The sequence below is a fragment of the Anastrepha ludens genome, chromosome 4 (genome assembly GCF_028408465.1).
Source record: "Anastrepha ludens isolate Willacy chromosome 4, idAnaLude1.1, whole genome shotgun sequence".
NCBI lineage: Eukaryota > Metazoa > Arthropoda > Insecta > Diptera > Tephritidae > Anastrepha > Anastrepha ludens.
Genome location: NC_071500.1, coordinates 62573915 through 62592622, shown reverse-complemented (window position 1 = coordinate 62592622; position 18708 = coordinate 62573915). Strand labels below are relative to the sequence as shown.

Below are 18708 nucleotides of genomic sequence, written 5' to 3'. Positions count from 1 at the left end.
CATGAGTGGTTGTACAATTTACTGTAATTAGTCACACAGTCACGACCTCACCTAACTCACTCAAGAGTTTTATAATTAAATTCTTTGCGGACGGACAAGCAGATAAACAGACAACGAGGAAGTTAAGATGAAATACGGGAAACGTATTCCGTTTCCACGACAGTCGGTTCTACGTTACCGAAACGACCCGGATTTATATCCGGCCAAGGACTGTCACTCCAGCAGCATTCCCCGTATGTAAGTATGGGGAATGTTTATGCTGTTACAACAACAACAACAGATAAAATACGTAATCTGTAATCAATTAAAAAAACAAAAAACATTTAATTAAATTTTATATACTTCTTTCATTTAAGCACTAATTTTTTGTTTATTTATGTATTTTATACTAATTGTTCTTATTTTTATTGCTTATATCTGTAGAAGGTAATATAGTCTTACCGAGCTCTCAATAATGTGGAAACTAAAAATTCCCATTTAATGTTTCTTCCGGTGTGGCATTAGTGACAAATGTTTTAAAAAATGCATGAATGATAGAATATTCGGTATTTAATTCGCCTTGTAAAAAATGCACATAACAGAGTTTTCAGGAGAAAAAGGGTTTCGCATCTAGTCATCTAACAAGAATGATAGAGAAAGAGATTACGCCTTCCGAATTCGCCATGTCGTAAAAGCGGATGAATAAACAAGGAAAAGGAAGGTTAATTACTTGTTTGTGAAGAGGACGAGTAGTCGAAAGCAATGGCAACAACCAAGCACAAGAAATTATACACACATACACATACTTTCGTAATTTCATAATTTCATAATTTTTCCTACTTTTGTTTGTTTTGTTCGTTTGTTTTGTATTGCGAACTGAGCTGACGTCAGACTTGTCAAAATCGCGAAAAATAAAGTAACTGGTTTTTAATGACGCAACCTTAGTACCCAATCCGCCTTGGTCATCCAAAAATGATAGAATAAGAGATTCCGCTTTCCAAATTCGCTGCGACATCATACAAACAAAAGGAAGGAAAATTGTTTGGTGAAGAAAACATTTGATTAAAAAAGTTGTATATGGACCACCCTATACACATATGACAGGTGGGAAACAGCTGATAGACGCCACAAAAGATATACAGTACAGTGGTTTTTACCGCGGTTTATTAATTAATATTTAGGAAAATAATTGTTTGTCAATTATCTCATCATGGATTATGATTTTAAGATGAAAACGCAAATGGAACGAACAAAAGTAGAAGATCTCTTCAATTACGAAGGTTGCAAAGTAGGACGTGGCACGTACGGCCATGTTTACAAAGCGAAATGGAAGGAGCGCAGCGATGGAAAAGAATATGCGCTAAAGCAAATTGATGGAACTGGATTGTCCATGTCAGCGTGTCGTGAGATTGCACTGCTGCGGGAATTAAAACATCAAAATGTTATTACTCTCATTCGGGTGTTTCTATCTCACAACGACCGGAAAGTATTTCTTTTAATCGATTATGCTGAACATGATTTGTGGCATATCATCAAATTCCATCGAGCTGCCAAGGCTGCCAAGAAGCAAGTAATCGTTCCTAGAGGTATGGTGAAGAGTCTACTATATCAAATTCTGGATGGCATACATTACCTGCACAGCAACTGGGTTCTGCATCGTGATTTGAAGCCAGCCAATATTTTAGTCATGGGTGATGGCAATGAACGGGGACGCGTCAAAATCGCTGACATGGGATTCGCACGTTTATTCAACGCACCTCTAAAACCGTTAGCAGATTTAGATCCTGTAGTTGTCACATTCTGGTATCGCGCACCGGAGCTGCTTCTGGGCGCACGTCATTACACGAAAGCAATTGATATTTGGGCAATAGGTTGCATTTTTGCTGAGTTGCTAACGTCTGAACCAATCTTCCATTGCAGACAAGAAGATATAAAAACCAGTAATCCCTATCACCATGATCAATTGGATCGAATATTCAATGTAATGGGTTTTCCTCAGGATAAAGACTGGGAGGATATAAAAAAAATGCCGGAACATCATACTCTAACGAAGGACTTCAAGCGTTCCACTTATTCAACATGCTCATTAGCTAAATATATGGAACGACATAAAATTAAGCCAGATAGTAAAGCATTTCATCTTTTACAAAAACTCTTACTAATGGATCCGAACAAACGTATAACTTCTGAGCAAGCTATGCAAGATCCCTACTTTCAAGAGGATCCACTACCGACTCAAGACGTATTTGCCGGAATGCCTATTCCCTACCCAAAGAGAGAATTCTTAACAGATGATGATCAAGAAGATAAGACCGACAATAAACGACAACAACAACAACAACAGCAGCAGCAACAACAACAAGAGCCAAGTGCTAAACGAGTGCGCTTATCTGGACCTCCTGGAGCGGGACCACAGCAACAGCAAGTGCAGCAAACACAAGACTTTCATCATCAACAACAACAGCAACAGCAAATGATGTTTAATCAGCAACAAAACTTTCAACAACGGTTCTAAAAAGTGAATAAGACTCTTGGTGTTGAGCTGGGTAGCGTTTATTTTTATTTTTTAAATTTGCAAATACGTAGACGTACATATGTAATTCGAGAAAAAATCATTCATTTGCCGAGTTACGTAGAACCGAGTTAGTTATATCTACCACAATAAAGAGTACTTACTAAATTGAAACTTTGATGTATTACTTAAAATTTCGGAAATCATTAGGAGTAATGACAACTGCAGCTGCTACCACATTAAAAGTTTGTATACACAAATTTTTGGAGTGGATAATCGAGTTGTTTTTATTGTTATAGCTTTGTCTGAGTTAACTTAAATGACTATTACGCATAAATCCCAAACTGTAATTATATGACAGAAAAAGCATATACATTTCAATAAAAAATTACGGCCCTGGCGAAAATAATTAAGCTTAAGATTGAAATGATTATCCATTCATTAATAGATACATAATTATGGTGAATTAGATATATCCATATTATCTGATTTCTCTACGCTAACAGATTTTCGCGGCTTGGAATCGACACTAGATCGTGTACTTTTAACTTCAATATCTTCTGTAATGGGTTTTAACTTGCGATCTGGTGTACGCGAACGCCGTTTAGACGAAGATGATGACTTTAAAGGTGGAACAATGTCCTTGCTGCGGCTTGAACGTGATCGTGTTGATAGAGATGGTGAACGGCGTTTGCTGCGTGAACGTGAAGAACGGGAACGTTTTTCATCGCGGGCTCGGTGTGAACGTTTACGTTCTCTTGATCGTGAGCGTTTGGTACGCGAACGAGAACGACGCGATCTCGATGTGCTACGACGATGCCGCGAACGAGAACGTTTAGCACGACGATCACGAGAACGTGAGCGTCGTTTAGAACGAGACCGGGATCGACTTTTACGACGAGAGCGAGAACGCTTTCTTGAACGGGAACGCTTGCGTGAGCGTGAACCTCGAGAATGTGAGCGAGAACGTCGCTTAGACTTGCTTCGCGATCGTTTACGAGTACGAGACCGAGAACGACGCCTTGAACGTGAACGATGGGAACGAGAACGGCTAGTACGACGATCACGAGACCTTGAACGTGAGCGAGAACGTCGACGCTTATCCTTAGCTAGCATTCCAATGACTGGATCAATTGCAGCAGATATCATATTTTGGGCTTCTTTTACTATAGTCATTGCCTCTTCAATTTCCGCCTGCGCTGCTTCATTCGATTTTGCTTCCGGTTTGGTAATAGAATCAGTTGAATGGTAAACGTTCAGATATCCACCTTTGAATTCTTGTCCTTGCATTTTAAGAGCATGAATAATACTTGGCTGATCGCAGAATTCGATCATGCAATACGTTTTACTATCCTTCTCCGCCCAACGTGCATATTTCACCTCACCAGCGCGTTGAAAACATTCCATCAAATCGTCTAGACGCCACTCATTTTTGACATCGCATACAATGATAGTCCTACGTATTTCCTCAATTTTTCGAGAATCATAGAAAGACGGCAAAGCTGGATACTCTGGTAAATTGTTGTCTAGTAGTTTGGGGTCGTAGGTCTTTATTACCTAAAATTAATAATATTGCAGTGAATTTAATAAATGAGTAATTTTATGCAAACCTGTTGAGGCGACTGGCCCTCAATGCGGTTTATAACTTCCGGAGGCAGTTTTGAATCGGGCCTCTGCAGCCCAGGTACAATTGTGCCATTTTTGGACATCTCCAATGCTCGATATTCTTCCGGTATTGCCAATACAGGTATGACGATAAGTGCTCGATCAATAAAAACAGTATTAGTAAGATGTTGGGCCACCGGTACATAGCTACTTTCGGCATACTTGACGTAACATATACGTGACTGCACCGGACATGATACATCGCGCACAGTTGGGTATAATCTGATTTCTTCAATTTTTCCAATATTACCAAATAAGGTTTGCATTTGATCTTTAGTGGCCTGGGGTGCGATATTCGTCACTTGTATGACGCGAGCTTGATTTCCACCAGCCATGTTTTAGCAAGATTTGTAAAATATGTCCGAAATCAAGAACTTCTGCACATGGGCGCTGTTCTCCAGCCTAATCGCATAGGTGACGAGTTTTTTTTATTATCCAATTATATGGCCTTTGATTCTTTTTTTCATAAGATATAATGCAGTTAAAACACTAAAATGGATAGTTTTTTAAGTTTGCCGAAAATCACCATCACGAAACTGTAGCGCATTTAATTTCTTTTGCGACAGAAAATAGATCCACTGAACAGTAATACCAATAAAGGTTGCATGCCACAAGCAGAGTTGCATCGAAAATAAAATAATTAAAATGTAATTAAAATGTAAATTATGGCATTTGTAGTGGATTTTCTTTTTGAAAACATTGACAATTCCAGGCAAAGTATAAAGTTGGAAGTATTAGTTTAGCTTTACCAAATTGTCTCGAAATATGAATGTGCGGTTCTATTTTGAAGTTGTGGTCGCACCCTCTGTCTAGGGCTACGATAAAAAATATTTAAACCCTCTTCCACATTAAGCATTAATTTTATAATATATTTCACAACCAACAAAAAACTCTTTATACACAATGAAATATATTATTTTCTTTCACGGCAGGAACACCTGTTTTTTGATTATAGTCGTCTCATATTGCAGTTACTAATAGTATTTAGGTAATTCGTTATAAAACTTACTGCACTGCCATCACCAAATTTAAATATACAACTTGTTTCAACATAAGTTATAAGATAACCAAAGCTAGTAGATATTAAACATAAAAGCAATGTGCTTTGATTTGTCTGTTCTAATATTGTTGATGAAACATACAACAAAGACATGCCTTTCAGCTTTTCTTCTTCTGCAATTTGTTCATTTAGACGCAGCGCTGACGTCACTACGAATTGGAGATACGAAATCTCGTATTCTATCATCTTGAAAAGCACTCGGTATTCACAGAATTTTTGTGTCATCTATAATATGATTATTGTACTGTGTGGTTCAAAGCATGACAAAAACACTTAAACCATTGAAAATTTATTTGCATATTTTGAGGTTTCCATATCATTCAGGCTCACAATCTTATTTCGTCTGTTTTGAATTAAGAAAAAAAAATTTTTATAGACAATGAATCTTGTTTTACACTCATAAAAATGCCCTAAAATGGTTGTAAATTACTGAAAATACCACTGACATCTCTCAATCTTGATAAATAACTAAGTAAATCAATTACATATACTTATCTGTACAGTTTCTTTGTGCTAAAGGGAAATAAAACAATTAATTTCAACACCGGACATAATTGAGCTGTCAAGTCTCCTATTACGTAACAGTCAAAGTTACGCACGATTTTGCTTCAGATGGATAAATTTTGTAATCCATCTCTCTTAACATGATCCCAATTATTATATTTGTTGAGCCTGTAGGGGTCGACTTAGAGTGCTTCTAGTGGTGGTGATGAATTGGTGTGCGGATAAAAAGTTGTTCGATTTTATTGATAGCAGCCGTCTAATATAAACAAAAAATACGGAGCTTAAATTAATAAGTGAACATTTGGGCTAATTTGACACACGAAAAGTGAAATGTATTGTTTGTGAGAAGAAATCTTGCGAAGTGAAAATGTTTATTGTGTATTTGGCGAAGCAAAAAAGAAAGAAGCAGGCGCAGAAGAGGCAGAAAGAAATAGAAAATTCAACAACATTTTCAGCACTTGGACTAGCCACAACAACAAGCCATTTGCTGCTGCCAACAACAATTGAACACAAACTACGTACGCAATACACAACATGTAAGAAAAGAAATTTCTAAATTTATAGCTAGTTGGCAAAATTTTAGTAATTGGCACTCGTACTGTAATTTAATTTTGTTTGTAGAAAAATCAATACCTTGAAAGCAGTTTAACAAAGGAGTGGGTAAAAAAGCGAAAATACTGTGGATTACTCTATCTAATTATCTTTTGTAAGACAAAAATCCCTTTGTCCTTCATAACACTGTTTTGCGTCCTTGAAAAACGCCTTCACTTTGCCTAGGGCCACAGTGCTCAGCCAAAACCACTGATGTTCCCGCAGGTGTCAGTGATTTTGGAGGCAGTATACGTAAAGTGAAATTATGACGACGGAGAACAATATTCAACGAATGACGAAACTCATGCTCGCCGACCAACAGCTACAGCACAATTCGCAAACAGGCACACCCGCACAGACAAACTATAATCAGCTGGCTGGCACAGTGGTGATGAGAAAGCACAGTAATATTAATGGCGCAAGTGGCAGTAAAAACTCCAATAGCAATCGCAATGAAGTTGGAAACAGTGAGCCAACGGTCGACTGCTTGGCTACATCTCCTACTTCACCTGGTGAGATGAGCTCTAACGAATTATGCCAGTTGAAACGCGAATCAGACCCACAGTACTCGCGTTTTGCAGATTTTTTTGTGATATGTGGTTTGGATTTAGATACGGGTCTAGAGCCTGATCGTTTTGCAGGTATGTGTAAAAATATGTTAAGTACTAAACATCATGCGCTAATTGATTTTGTATAAACTTACTTGCTATTAAAGGTGATAATTTGCATTGTTCGCCCCTCGATCGCGCCTATAAGAGTAAACCGTTGGCTCACTATCCCGAAAACGTACCATGGAATCCATTTGATGCCCATGGCATTTGTATGGTATGTTATGTTAAATATATGTGTATATGTACAATCAAAATGAATGCCATCATTAAACATTAATTTAAAATGTTGGATAGAGAATAAGGGTAAAGTTGGAGGATCAATTTATCCAGCCGCCTTTCTATAGTAAAATTTATATAAGAAAATTTATTTAGTGTACAAATATACATAAAGTTATATATGTACCAATGTATGGTATATATACAAATAAAATATGTACATACATATTTTTACATATTACAAACGAAGCTGGTTGGTTAGCCAGCACTCAATTGATTTCAATTAAAATTTAATTTGCGTCACTTCAGCGGCGATAGCGACGATAGGCAGACTATGATAAATAAAATATGAAAAAAATACAAGTTTGGTAAGTTCACATTGCAATTTATTCGCGCATTAAAAACAAAAAATGTAATAAATTTCAATGGTGGTAGTTGAAGAGTTACATTTTATATTAGCTCTCAATTAGAACTATGATTCCGATTTTATATTTCGCTTAGTACTATAAAGTGTCGTGGTTTCGAATAAAACGTATTTTGCCCATTGGAAAAATACTATAGTAATCGAAGTCTTGTTTGATCTATGCAAGTAATCCTCCTTTTTGTTGACCTTCACCTTTAAAAAAGTAATCGAATCATTACTTGCCGCGTAGAAATCTGTATATTAAAAATTAATTGTTTACGGACAAAAACGCTTGTCGGCTAGGTAAACTTTGGTGTGTATAAGCTTCATGGTTCTTATGCACACACAAGACTTCCAATAGAAATAACTCCCAAAGGCAATCGTTTTTATATATACCATATATAACTATTTATATATATATGTATGTATAATTGGCGCGTGCATCCTTTATTAGGTGTTTGGCTAAGTTTTTCCTCCAACTTGATTTTGTCGAACGAATGAAGGTTTTTTTCATTAGAAAGCAATTGCCCATTATTTGATGATTTATTCCCACAATGGAATTTGTTTTATATTAGTAATATTTTAGAAACTATTATTCTCTTTATCTATCTCTACCTATATAAAACGGCTAATTAATTTTGATGACTAACGTATGTATATATTATATTTGTTTTCCAAGCTTTCACTACCGCAGGGGCTTCGTTTTCGCACTCAAAAGAACGACATTGAACCAAAGTTTCATTCGTTCGCTACTACCAGAGAAGATGGAAAGCGTTGCTATGGATTTAGCTTAGTGTTCTATGAGGAAATTCGTAATCGGAATATTTGTAGTGCAATGCACACGTTGCAGGTATTTTTTTACACAATTTCTTTTTGGTTACAAAATTTGACTTCTATGTTTATTTCACAGTCCATGTTTATAACGGAACTCTCGAGCGGACAACAAACCCATTCACTTGATCGTGTGAGACAAAGTCCTGTGAGTCGTTCGCTCCCGCGTCATTTTAAAGTGGCCGGACAGGCACCACAATCAGCACAAAGTTACTATGATATTACGAAGGATAAGCTGTTTGTTGCCAAAAGTATTTCACTTATATGCCAAGTTCCATATGCATTCGCTGCCCAAGTATTTCTCAGCAACCTCTACAAGTTAGAAACTTCAATCATGCATATTTACTAAAAAAGATTTATCGAAAAAAATGTATTGCATTTATATTCTAGATGTCTTCCACGGCAACCTGGTCCAGGTATCAGTCTCGAATCCTACGTCTACAATATTCTGTACGAAGTAATGTTGCCACAGCCTGGCAAATCAATACGAATTTACTTGCCGCCTCCTGAGCCGCACTTGCCGCCTTTGGCTGTGGTGTTGCAGCGCCCAGAGCCAAGCACTGAACTGCCATTACTAGACTTTCCATTACGATTGCTCTTCACGTACCTTGGTATTGAATGTGTTATACAATTATTGACCTGTGTGTTGTTAGAAAATCAAGTATTGTTGCGTTCAAATGGTAGGCATTGCTTTGTGAAACTTCTTAATTATTTTATTTTCAATTTATTTCAACTTATTCAGACTACCAAAAGCTAATGATTGTTGGTGAGTGCATCACTTCAGTTTTATTTCCATTTGTATGGCCACACGTATATGCCCCAATATTGCCTGCTTCCCTACATCACTTTTTGGATGCTCCTGTGCCATTTGTCATGGGCCTTCATGCCGATTGCGAATCCGCTAATAAAATTGGAACCGAGGCTACACTTTGTTTTGTAGACATAGATAAGAAAATTATTCAACTACCTGAAGAGTTGCCAATATTTCCGCATAAAGTCGATTTCATGGCAGAAATTATATCAATTTTGGACAAATTCGAAATAGAACGGGATCGTTCCTATGAACCAATACTCAAAAATGGTTATGCGACACGCGATCGCGACGTCATGATTAGTAGTTGTACGCTACCGTCTGGACTACAAGCGGCACGGCGTAGTAAGGAACGCTTTAGTCAACTTCAAGAGACCGTTTACACGCTGGCCGGTAGCGGTCATGGCAGTCCAACTGGTGCAGATAATGGCAATGGTCATCATCTCGAATATCAACCACTCATTGCACATCCTATGAAAATCGATCATGTACCACGTATTGCTGATTTTTTGCGACGAAAAGGAGTGCGAACACAATCACCTAGTGCCGTGTCACTTAATGACACGACAAGCTTTGACGCAGTCGACGCAACAATGTCTCCTACAAAAGCTGCAGCAACTGCACGTAAAGACACAAAAGCGACAGCTATACTATCTCTGGAAGACCAATACTATCAGGACTTGCGTATTAATAATTCATTGCGTGAAACTTTTCTCAACCGGTTTGTGCATATGTTTTACGCATACGAATTTTTCGTCATCTATCCGAATCAAGCTCGCGACGAATGGCTATCAAATCGCGAGACATTGCAAAATTTTGATAAATCATCATTCTTATCCGATCAGCCTGAACATCATCGACCGTTTTTGTCGCGCTTTTTAGAATCTCAAATGTTTGCTACCTTAATCGACAACAAAATCTTGGCGATGTGGGAGAAGGAACCTGACGCTAATTTGCGCATATTCGATCAGCGCGTAAAGCTTTTAAGGTGATCATTGTTTTATTAAGTTATATAGATATTTTTACATTAACTTGTTATTGCTATCGGCTATGGTGTTGGACAATCATCTGGCAGATAAATCAAATAATAGAAAATGAGAGAGAGAGAGAGAGAAAGTGAATTATCCTGCTTCTCACCACGTATCGCTGAAACTGTTATGTACAATAATTCCAGTAGTTTTCAAAACATGCCGCCCGAAAGGATGTGTTGAAAAATTATAATACACATATTGCATAGCGCGAGCCAACCGATATGCCACCATCCGCACTGCTTCAACGTTTTCATCTTTTGTTGACGTGCGTCATTCACATCAATTCGGCCATCTTTAAAGAGGTGGTACCTCTTATGAAATTTTTTTCACTCAAAGCAGTCTCATTGTATGGCCTTGCAACATTTAAAGTGCTTTGGAGCACTTAATTTTACACAAAACTTGAGACAAATTCTTTGATTAAGTTTTTCGATAACAAAAAATTATCGAGCACCCCAAAACACGTTTAACCTTTGTGTCTGTGAAAAACAAAACAAGTTGAAACTTAAACATATGTTCAGGATATGTGTATCAAAAACAACAAAATCGAATGTAAGTTGACCGTACGAAATTAGAAGTCACCTCACTTTTTGAATACACATCGTATTCTGTAAAATTTTTAATACACTCTTAGCATAGGTATATGTAATTGAACCCCATTACAATTTTGTATATTTTTTCAGAATAACTCAAAACGAACAGAAAAAATTTATATTTATTTTACTTTAATTTATTTCAATAGAAAGCGGCATGGAGAAAATATGATTTGCGCCACCAGTTACGAACCGTGCGTTATGTCACAGGAGGCGCAACAAGCATACGAGAAACGTTTACATTGCATCGACATTGAAGTGACACCGCCCAGCGAGATACTCTCCAATAGAGCTGCTTACTTTCGAAGCTTTCCGCTACTCGAAAAGTCTGTGCTAAATCAGGAGTGTGCTTCTAGGTAGTGTTGTTATTGTTGTCGTGTTGTTGACATTTAAAAAGCATAACTAAAAATATTCAATTACCATGCACGCAATGTAGGGGTTGAGAGGTCTTCGCTTGTTGTTTGTGCAGCGTACATACGTACACATACGTTGATTTTGTTCATTGTTCATTGTGTATAACTTAAGTCTTTAGATTTTCACGTAATGCAATGACGCTAAGCGAATGTTATTAGTAAAATAATGATCACGATTATTATGAAAATCAAAATGTACATAGCTGTATAAGAGTTGTAATGTATTTAGTTAATTTTTTAATCCACTCATATGATTTTTTTTTACTAAATAAGCACATCAAGTAGTTGCGTCACAAAAATTGATATATATTTATTTTGAACTGCGCATACCTAATGCAGATTGATATTATTTTATGTTTTAAGAACACTATTAAGAAAACTTCTTTAGAACATACATATAAATTGAAATAATATTTAAAAAGAACACATTTAGTATTTCAATTGCAAAAGTCGTTCCCTAATATTTCTGTGAACACATATATTTTTGTTTCGTTTGTTAAATTAACAGTTAATGAAAATAAAATTTTAATGCGTTTTAATATTGAGTAAAGTCATTTTTTGTTTTGTTGGCATGAAAAATATTAGATTAGTTTAAGAGATGAAAGATGTGGTTTTATTGTTAAATTGTACACTAAATTTCATTTAATTTGAAAAATAATTTCATGACTGTTTATTTATAGCTTCTTTAATCAACATGGAACTGTAGCCATTGTCGAATCGATTAGCTTATATTTAACGTTTTCCATTTTTAGTTTTCACAATAATGTAATAATAGAAAGTGTGTCAGCCATTTTCATTTTTGCCTTAGCTTTAGATGCTGAGTTGTTACAGTTTTTTTTTCAATATATAGCTACATGTTGGAATAACACTTATTTCTTTATTTTGTATTAATTATATATATATATAATATATATATATAATATATATAATATATATATATAATATATATAATATATATATATAATATATATAATATATATATATATATGTAATTGGCGCGTACACCCTTTTTGGGTGTTTGGCCGAGCTCCTCCTCCTATTTGTGGTGTGCGTCTTGCTTTTGATGTTGTTCCACCAATGGAGGGACCTACAATTTCAAACCGACTCCGAACGGCAGATATTTTTATGAGGCGCTTTTTTCATGGCAGAAATACACTCGGAGGTTTGCCATTGCCTGCCAGGGTGACCGCTATTAGAAAAATGTTTTTCTTAATTTTGGTGTTTCACCGAGATTTGAACCTACGTTCTCTCTGCGAATTCCGAATGATAGTCACACATCAACCCATTCGGCTACAGCGGCCGTATTAATTACTTACTTAAAAAAAATATTTCACTATGTGGGTTAAACATTTTCTCAAGAGGTAGAAGAAAAAAGTGGCACCAGGCCAACAACAACATTTAGTACATTAGAATGTAACTCCAAAAAAAGTGATTTATTTATATAGAAGAAACTGCGCACTTTCCCATTATTTTACTTTATTATAAAAAGACTTTCGAATTTAAATTCATTACAAAATTTCAGTCTGCGTACTAAAAACGAATATCATTGCAATCTGGCACACTTTACATCATTACATTATGGTTTTCACAAAAATCAATTCCTGATAATAACGAAGTTAAATAAGTACTTACATACATGACATTTAATATTTCAATAAAAAAACTCGATCTTGCTATTGAAAAATAGTTAAATTTTAAAACGAAGAAAACAGCTATTAGAAAAAAAAAATAGTGCCGAACACTTGTTAAAATAATTATAACGGTGAGAGTGAATGGATTGTTTGTCGCTATTTTATAGTACTAATATATATGCGTGCATATGTAAAGCAAGTGGCTTTTGATACCTCAGGTACAAGAAAAAAACACCACAATGTACATAAGTGAACAAAGTGTTTATTTTCATGTTGTCAAATTAGCGTACTTCAAATACTTTTTCCACTTTGTACTTATTTATTACTTACTTTGTTTAATACACTTTGGATAGTAGTATCTATCTCTGACGTCAGTCATAATGTTGACGTTAGATTAAAAATAATATAATTAAAATAAAGTAAATAACTAATGAAAGTACAAAATGAATAAAAATATTGTAAATGTACACGTGTACATAGATTGGTTAGCTTGCGGCCTGAATAGTTTTGAAATGCCTTATAAAATGGGTTTTCCGTACAATTTTGCTACTTATGAAGCATTGACAGTCCGTTCTTTTGCCAATGGCTTCAAAAATATGTTTACACTTTCGGAAATCAATTAAATGAAATTTATGTTAAAACTGTGTCTCTTTATAACAAAACACACTACACGTCGTATTTTTATCCAAGTAGATTACTCCTTTATTTTATATATGTGTGTATATAATGTTCTTTTTTAATCGATAGCACTGTACGACACAATCAACCTTTTTTTTCAAAATAACAGGGCCCCGGCAGTGGATTATGGTTGAGGGGACATAAAAAATATACGTGCATCGGCGATTTGAAAGTATACTTCTGAATTTTTTAGTAGGGGGGTCAGAGTTCTCGCTCAATAAATAGATATTTCTTGTCTCTCACAAAAATACTCACAACAGAGAGATATAACGGTTAAAATGTTCCACAAAAATATTTGTCTCAAGGTTCTACCATAAGTCTCTTAATACACCAAAGCTTAAAATTTAACCTGAACACAAGGAATAAGTCAAAACGAAAAATATGTAAGGGTTAATTGTGTTAATGTTATTGAAAACATATTGTCTGTCTAATTGCAATACATATATGTATATACTGCTGAACAAATTTTATATGTATCTAAAATGTAAAGATCGTATAGTTTACTAAGCCGATTTATTGAAACAGTTTAGAATTTCAAAATATAGACAAACTTTCAAATACACGTGAATTTTTTTTTGTCCTCTACCAGAATTAATTATCGGATCCTGTTACTTTTTTGTGTTGTACAGTATAATTAATAGTTTTTTTTTTTGATTAATCGAAATTAATACATATACTTGAATTTATAACCCATTCTTTTTAAAATTATACCTTTAGATATTCTACATTCCTCCATTAAAACATTAACTCATAAGAAATCCTTATTGATATTCCCAACTAACTTACAAAACGCTGCCACAAATTCGCGCATTTTTTCTTTTCTTTCTCGTTTGGTTTTGTCCCGCGCGTATACCTTACGTTTACAGGGGCAACAGTTTGCGGCGGGTAAAGAATGGCAACAAATGGCGTGCTAAGGAAATTTCAATAGAGCAGAAATCAACGAATGCACTAAATCGCCTATCAGCAAATCTGTCAACCGCCGAAGTTAGTCCGGCATTGCTGGCACAGGCCAATTGGACTTTTGTGGAACGGCTGCTAAAAGTAAGTATTCCATAATTAACGTATTATATACACATAAAAAAAAAACTAAAAATAAAATTATAATATACTCAAGAGAATCATAAAATTGATTGTTTATAGGATATTAAATCGAAAACCAAGCGTATGCTTTTGGAGAAGATGGGAACCGAAGCGGTAGCTCTGGGTCTTAAGGGTGACGGTGTTGAGGAGAATACATTAATTGCCTCTTTATGTGATTTACTGGAAAAAATTTGGTCTCATGGCCTACAATCAAAGCAAGGTAAATCGGCACTGTGGTGTCATTTGCAGACATACTTGGAACTGCAGGATGCTCGTGCCAATAACAGCACTACGACAACTGTCACAAATGCTACATCCAAAGCGCTGGGCGGCAACAACATTGGCAGTGGCAGTTACGCCGGCACAACGCCCGGTGAGTATGCAGCTAAAAATAACAAATGTATGTAAGTATGTGAATATAAATTCACATGTTTTCCTCTTTAGCACTCGCTTGGAATGTAATGCGTAAACGGATGGACTGTTAGTAGTTGACTCTTTTTAATGGGAAACAGAATAATTTGTTATAACTTTACTCTTTAGATTTATCAACATTCCAAACAGATGTCGATAGTCCACCCAGTCCAAATCGCAGTCGCTCGCGTGATCGTAACAAATTCGTTGGCCTCGAACAATTATGTCCATTGCCAGAGTCATTGGAGTTTGATGTCAAGTAAGTACATAATTATATAATCCATCTAATATTTAATCAAAATGTCGGCCACCATAACCGAATGGGTTGGTGCGTGACTACCATTCGGTAGTGCTCGGGTTCGAGCCACGTTGTGGGCCCGATACCCCAAAATTATTGAAACAATTTTTTCTAAGCTCGCCCTCTGGCAGGCAATGGCAAGCTTTCGAGTGTATTTTCGCCATGAAAAAGCTCCTTAAAAAAAGCCAAGTCCCTCCATTTGTGGAAAGACATTAAAACGCAGACCACGAATTGGAGGAGGAGCTCGGCCAAACACCCAGCAAAGGGGTGAGCGCCATTTATACATATGTATATATATATTTATATAAAAATATACTTATATAAAGATATTAAGCCGTAAAACCTAAACATTATAATTTATACCTAAACATTATATATTTTTTGCTCAGAAACGTGCTGGCCATGGCAGATATAAAGACTCATATTGGTTATACCCGCGCCTGGGTGCGTCTATCGCTCGAGAAAAAATTGCTATCACGTCACTTTAGAACTCTACTTTCTGAAGACTCATTGCTGCGCTCGCTATACAAACGTAATGCCTTCCTGCGCTGCGAAGAAGAGAAGGAGCAATTTTTGTATCACCTGCTAACACTCAATACAGTAGATTACTTCTCATTCACCAACACGTATCCAACAACAAGTAAGACAGTTGGCATTTCGAATAGTTTTCAATAGTTTATATGGCTACTGTTATATACAATATCTTGCTTCATTATTTAGAACTACCTTATCGAGTAGTGATATTTCCTTCCCGAAAATATGGCTCCTATCATACCTCTAGCAATGTATGGATAATTGTATCCGGAACAATGAATGAGACACAACGGGTGCCTGTACCCAAAGGATCGCTGGAGTTTATTTTTCATGTGAATCACAAAAATACTTATATATGTTTTTCGGTATAATTTTACATTCATTTTTTCAGTATAAGAATCTCGGTTTGTTGACAACAATGCGCATTGGCCACGATAACTCAGGACCATCGCACAAATGGCTGGTTGAGCATGTAGTTATGCGTAATGAAGTCACCGGTCACACGTATAAGTACGAAAATAAACTTAAAAAGTAACTCAAATTTCTTGCAACACGATTTTATAAACTACAGGTTTCCTTGCGGTCGTTGGCTCGGGAAAGGCGTTGATGATGATTCTACCGAACGTTTACTTGTTGGGCAACGCGTTTCTACTAACTCTAAGAATACTGAAGTGCCAACTGTTGCCAATCAGACACCACCGCGCACGCGCAGTCCAAGTGTACAACGTCAGGATACGGTACCCACTTCTGAGTTGAAGCATCAATTGGGCAATTGCGTAAATGTGATTGTAAAGTGGCACTATAGGCCAAGTCGCGATCGCGACGTCGGAACTTTAACGAATTTGCTTTGTGGGGATGATGGTTTGGTGAAATGCCTAGAGCGAATATTCTTATGCGGATTTCGTTCAACGCGTTTCTTCGGAAAAAATCTTTATATATGGGATTATTTTAGTAAGTATTTATGAATAAAAATGGAAAATATAAACTTATGCTTTTATTTTTAGCTAAAATCAAGGAACAATTCGAGCAGTACATGCATCACGAGCAGCAACAACAACTACAGCAGCAGTTGGATGACTCTGCATCTAGTATGGACTCATCGTTTAGTGATGGTAGTGGTGCAAATAGTTTGCAACGGCGTGAATTGTCAGCCATTTGGCGTTACTACGTGCATTTGATGGATGAGATAAATGCGGCCGGTAGTCAATTGGGTAAAGATGGCAAATTTCAGCTTCTTATTTGCCTCAGCTTGCGGTAAGCTAAAATATAGTGATGTGTATGTGACACACTCTAAAACTATGATACACTCGAATATTTGAAATGATATTTATTTTCTAATATACCTTACTTAATGCTTATAGTGAGCATTTGCTAACGCGCATGATCAAGCCCATGGCTATGACGAAGGTGACACAGGAAATGTATGAAGAGGAAAGTTTTCTTCGCCGTAAAAATCTGCTGACATTTCTCATTCAAATACTCGAACCACTGGATGATTGTCATATTGTGCTGGAAAATTCAATTACTCAAGGAATTCCATCACAATGTTAATTTAAATAAAAAGCAAAATCGCACACGTACAATTTTAAGTTAGCCGTGCATTCATAGATGTCTTATTGATTCCTACAAAAACAACAAATAGCATATGATCCGTGATCAAGTTTTCGGGCAGCTAATGAAACAAGTCTTAATCTGTAGTCCCCTTTTGCGACAAACAAAACAAATTTAGTTATTTACATATTTGCACGTATTTTCATAAATGGCACAAGTTACCGCCACTTTTGGAAGCGTGTAAAATAGAAGTGAAGTCAAATTCTTGCCCAGTACGTTAACCAAAGACTTCAGCAATTACGAACTATTTTTCGTTAAATTGTATTAACTTAAATAGTTTATATTTTTATTATGAGTGTAAAGCATAGAAAACAAAGACTCAACAAAGACATTTGATTTCCAAATTACAAGTGATGTGGAAATTGTTGTGCAATTAATAGTTATATAAGACAAAAATTTCAAAAAAGGATAAGACATTTTTTATTCTGTAAATGTGTTTAAAAAAACACATTCGCATTGTGTCAAATACTTTAAATTTTTTTTAAATTAACGGTATATTGGTTGCTTTCATCCTTACGTAATACATATTTCCTTAATATACCAAAGATATTTTGCATATTCACAAACTTTTGTAGTTTTTGCTCGTTATATACACAAATTTGTGTTATAAAGATGCTCTTTTTTATGAGATTATTTACATTTTTATATGTTGATATATTTAGTTTTTGTTTTTCAATTATATTAAGACATGTACATGATTAAATTTATTTTTGCTATGAACGATATTATTTACTTCTTTTTGAAGTGTACACCTTAAGAATTACAAAACAATGTACTTGCAACATTCGAATAACTTAACATTTAATACTCTACGGTGTGGCATGTTCTAAAAAATGTACTATTCTATACATGTGAACACCTAAATTGCGAATCTCTGCAAATTGTAAAATTATATGTAAAACTGGATTAAACTGAAATTTAAATATATAATGTGGTACATAGTCGTTAATAATAAAGTGAGTTTGTTTTCCTCCGTTTTTAGTCTGATTGAAAATAACTTTAATAATTACAAGGGTAGCTGTCGTCTAGTAATTATTAATATAATAATAAAAAATTTATTGTTAGACAATTATTTGTAATGGTTACAAGGAAATTGTATTGCATTTGTAAATATAATTTTCGCACATTTAACTTTTTAAAAAGTTTACCAGTGCCAAATTTATTTTCAGCATTTGCTCTTTTTCAGAAGAGTGGCCTTCATTTTCATTGTTTGTTATTTTTACCTTTGTTGCAGCTGGATTACTTAAC

The 18708-nt window shown here is 35.5% G+C and overlaps 4 protein-coding genes across 6 annotated transcripts; 2 read left to right on the top strand and 2 right to left on the bottom strand.

Annotated features, from left to right (window-relative positions):
- The first annotated feature begins 1078 nt into the window (after positions 1-1078).
- On the top strand, positions 1079-2904 carry LOC128859549 (cyclin-dependent kinase 8). The gene has a single exon (XM_054096463.1). The coding sequence runs from the start codon at positions 1190-1192 to the stop codon at positions 2492-2494; it is 1305 nt and encodes a 434-aa protein (XP_053952438.1). The 5' UTR covers positions 1079-1189; the 3' UTR covers positions 2495-2904.
- Positions 2517-4709, bottom strand: LOC128859548 (probable splicing factor, arginine/serine-rich 7). Its single transcript, XM_054096462.1, has 2 exons — positions 4102-4709; positions 2517-4048 (listed from the first exon to the last, which is right to left on the bottom strand). The coding sequence occupies exons 1-2, from the start codon at positions 4489-4491 to the stop codon at positions 2948-2950; spliced, it is 1491 nt and encodes a 496-aa protein (XP_053952437.1). The 5' UTR covers positions 4492-4709; the 3' UTR covers positions 2517-2947.
- On the bottom strand, positions 4593-5417 carry LOC128859550 (uncharacterized). The gene is made up of 2 exons (XM_054096465.1): positions 5166-5417; positions 4593-4734 (listed from the first exon to the last, which is right to left on the bottom strand). Exons 1-2 carry the CDS (start codon positions 5400-5402, stop codon positions 4663-4665), a joined length of 309 nt encoding a protein of 102 aa, XP_053952440.1. The 5' UTR covers positions 5403-5417; the 3' UTR covers positions 4593-4662.
- A 345-nt stretch (positions 5418-5762) lies between these two features.
- LOC128859547 (DENN domain-containing protein 5B) lies at positions 5763-18421 on the top strand. Of its 3 annotated transcripts, none has more exons than XM_054096461.1 (18): positions 5763-6256; positions 6342-6952; positions 7027-7136; positions 8221-8391; positions 8452-8690; positions 8763-8983; positions 9115-10171; positions 10954-11160; positions 14393-14567; positions 14667-14979; positions 15051-15086; positions 15147-15276; positions 15705-15955; positions 16036-16181; positions 16241-16359; positions 16421-16800; positions 16854-17103; positions 17211-18421. In XM_054096461.1, the coding sequence occupies exons 2-18, from the start codon at positions 6577-6579 to the stop codon at positions 17398-17400; spliced, it is 4371 nt and encodes a 1456-aa protein (XP_053952436.1). In that variant the 5' UTR covers positions 5763-6256; positions 6342-6576; the 3' UTR covers positions 17401-18421. The 3 variants fall into 3 exon arrangements, with proteins under 3 accessions (XP_053952436.1, XP_053952433.1, XP_053952434.1); XM_054096458.1 differs by having other exon boundaries at positions 5765-6256; positions 8763-9052; XM_054096459.1 differs by lacking the exon at positions 15051-15086 and having other exon boundaries at positions 5765-6256; positions 8763-9052.
- Positions 18422-18708: the final 287 nt, after the last annotated feature.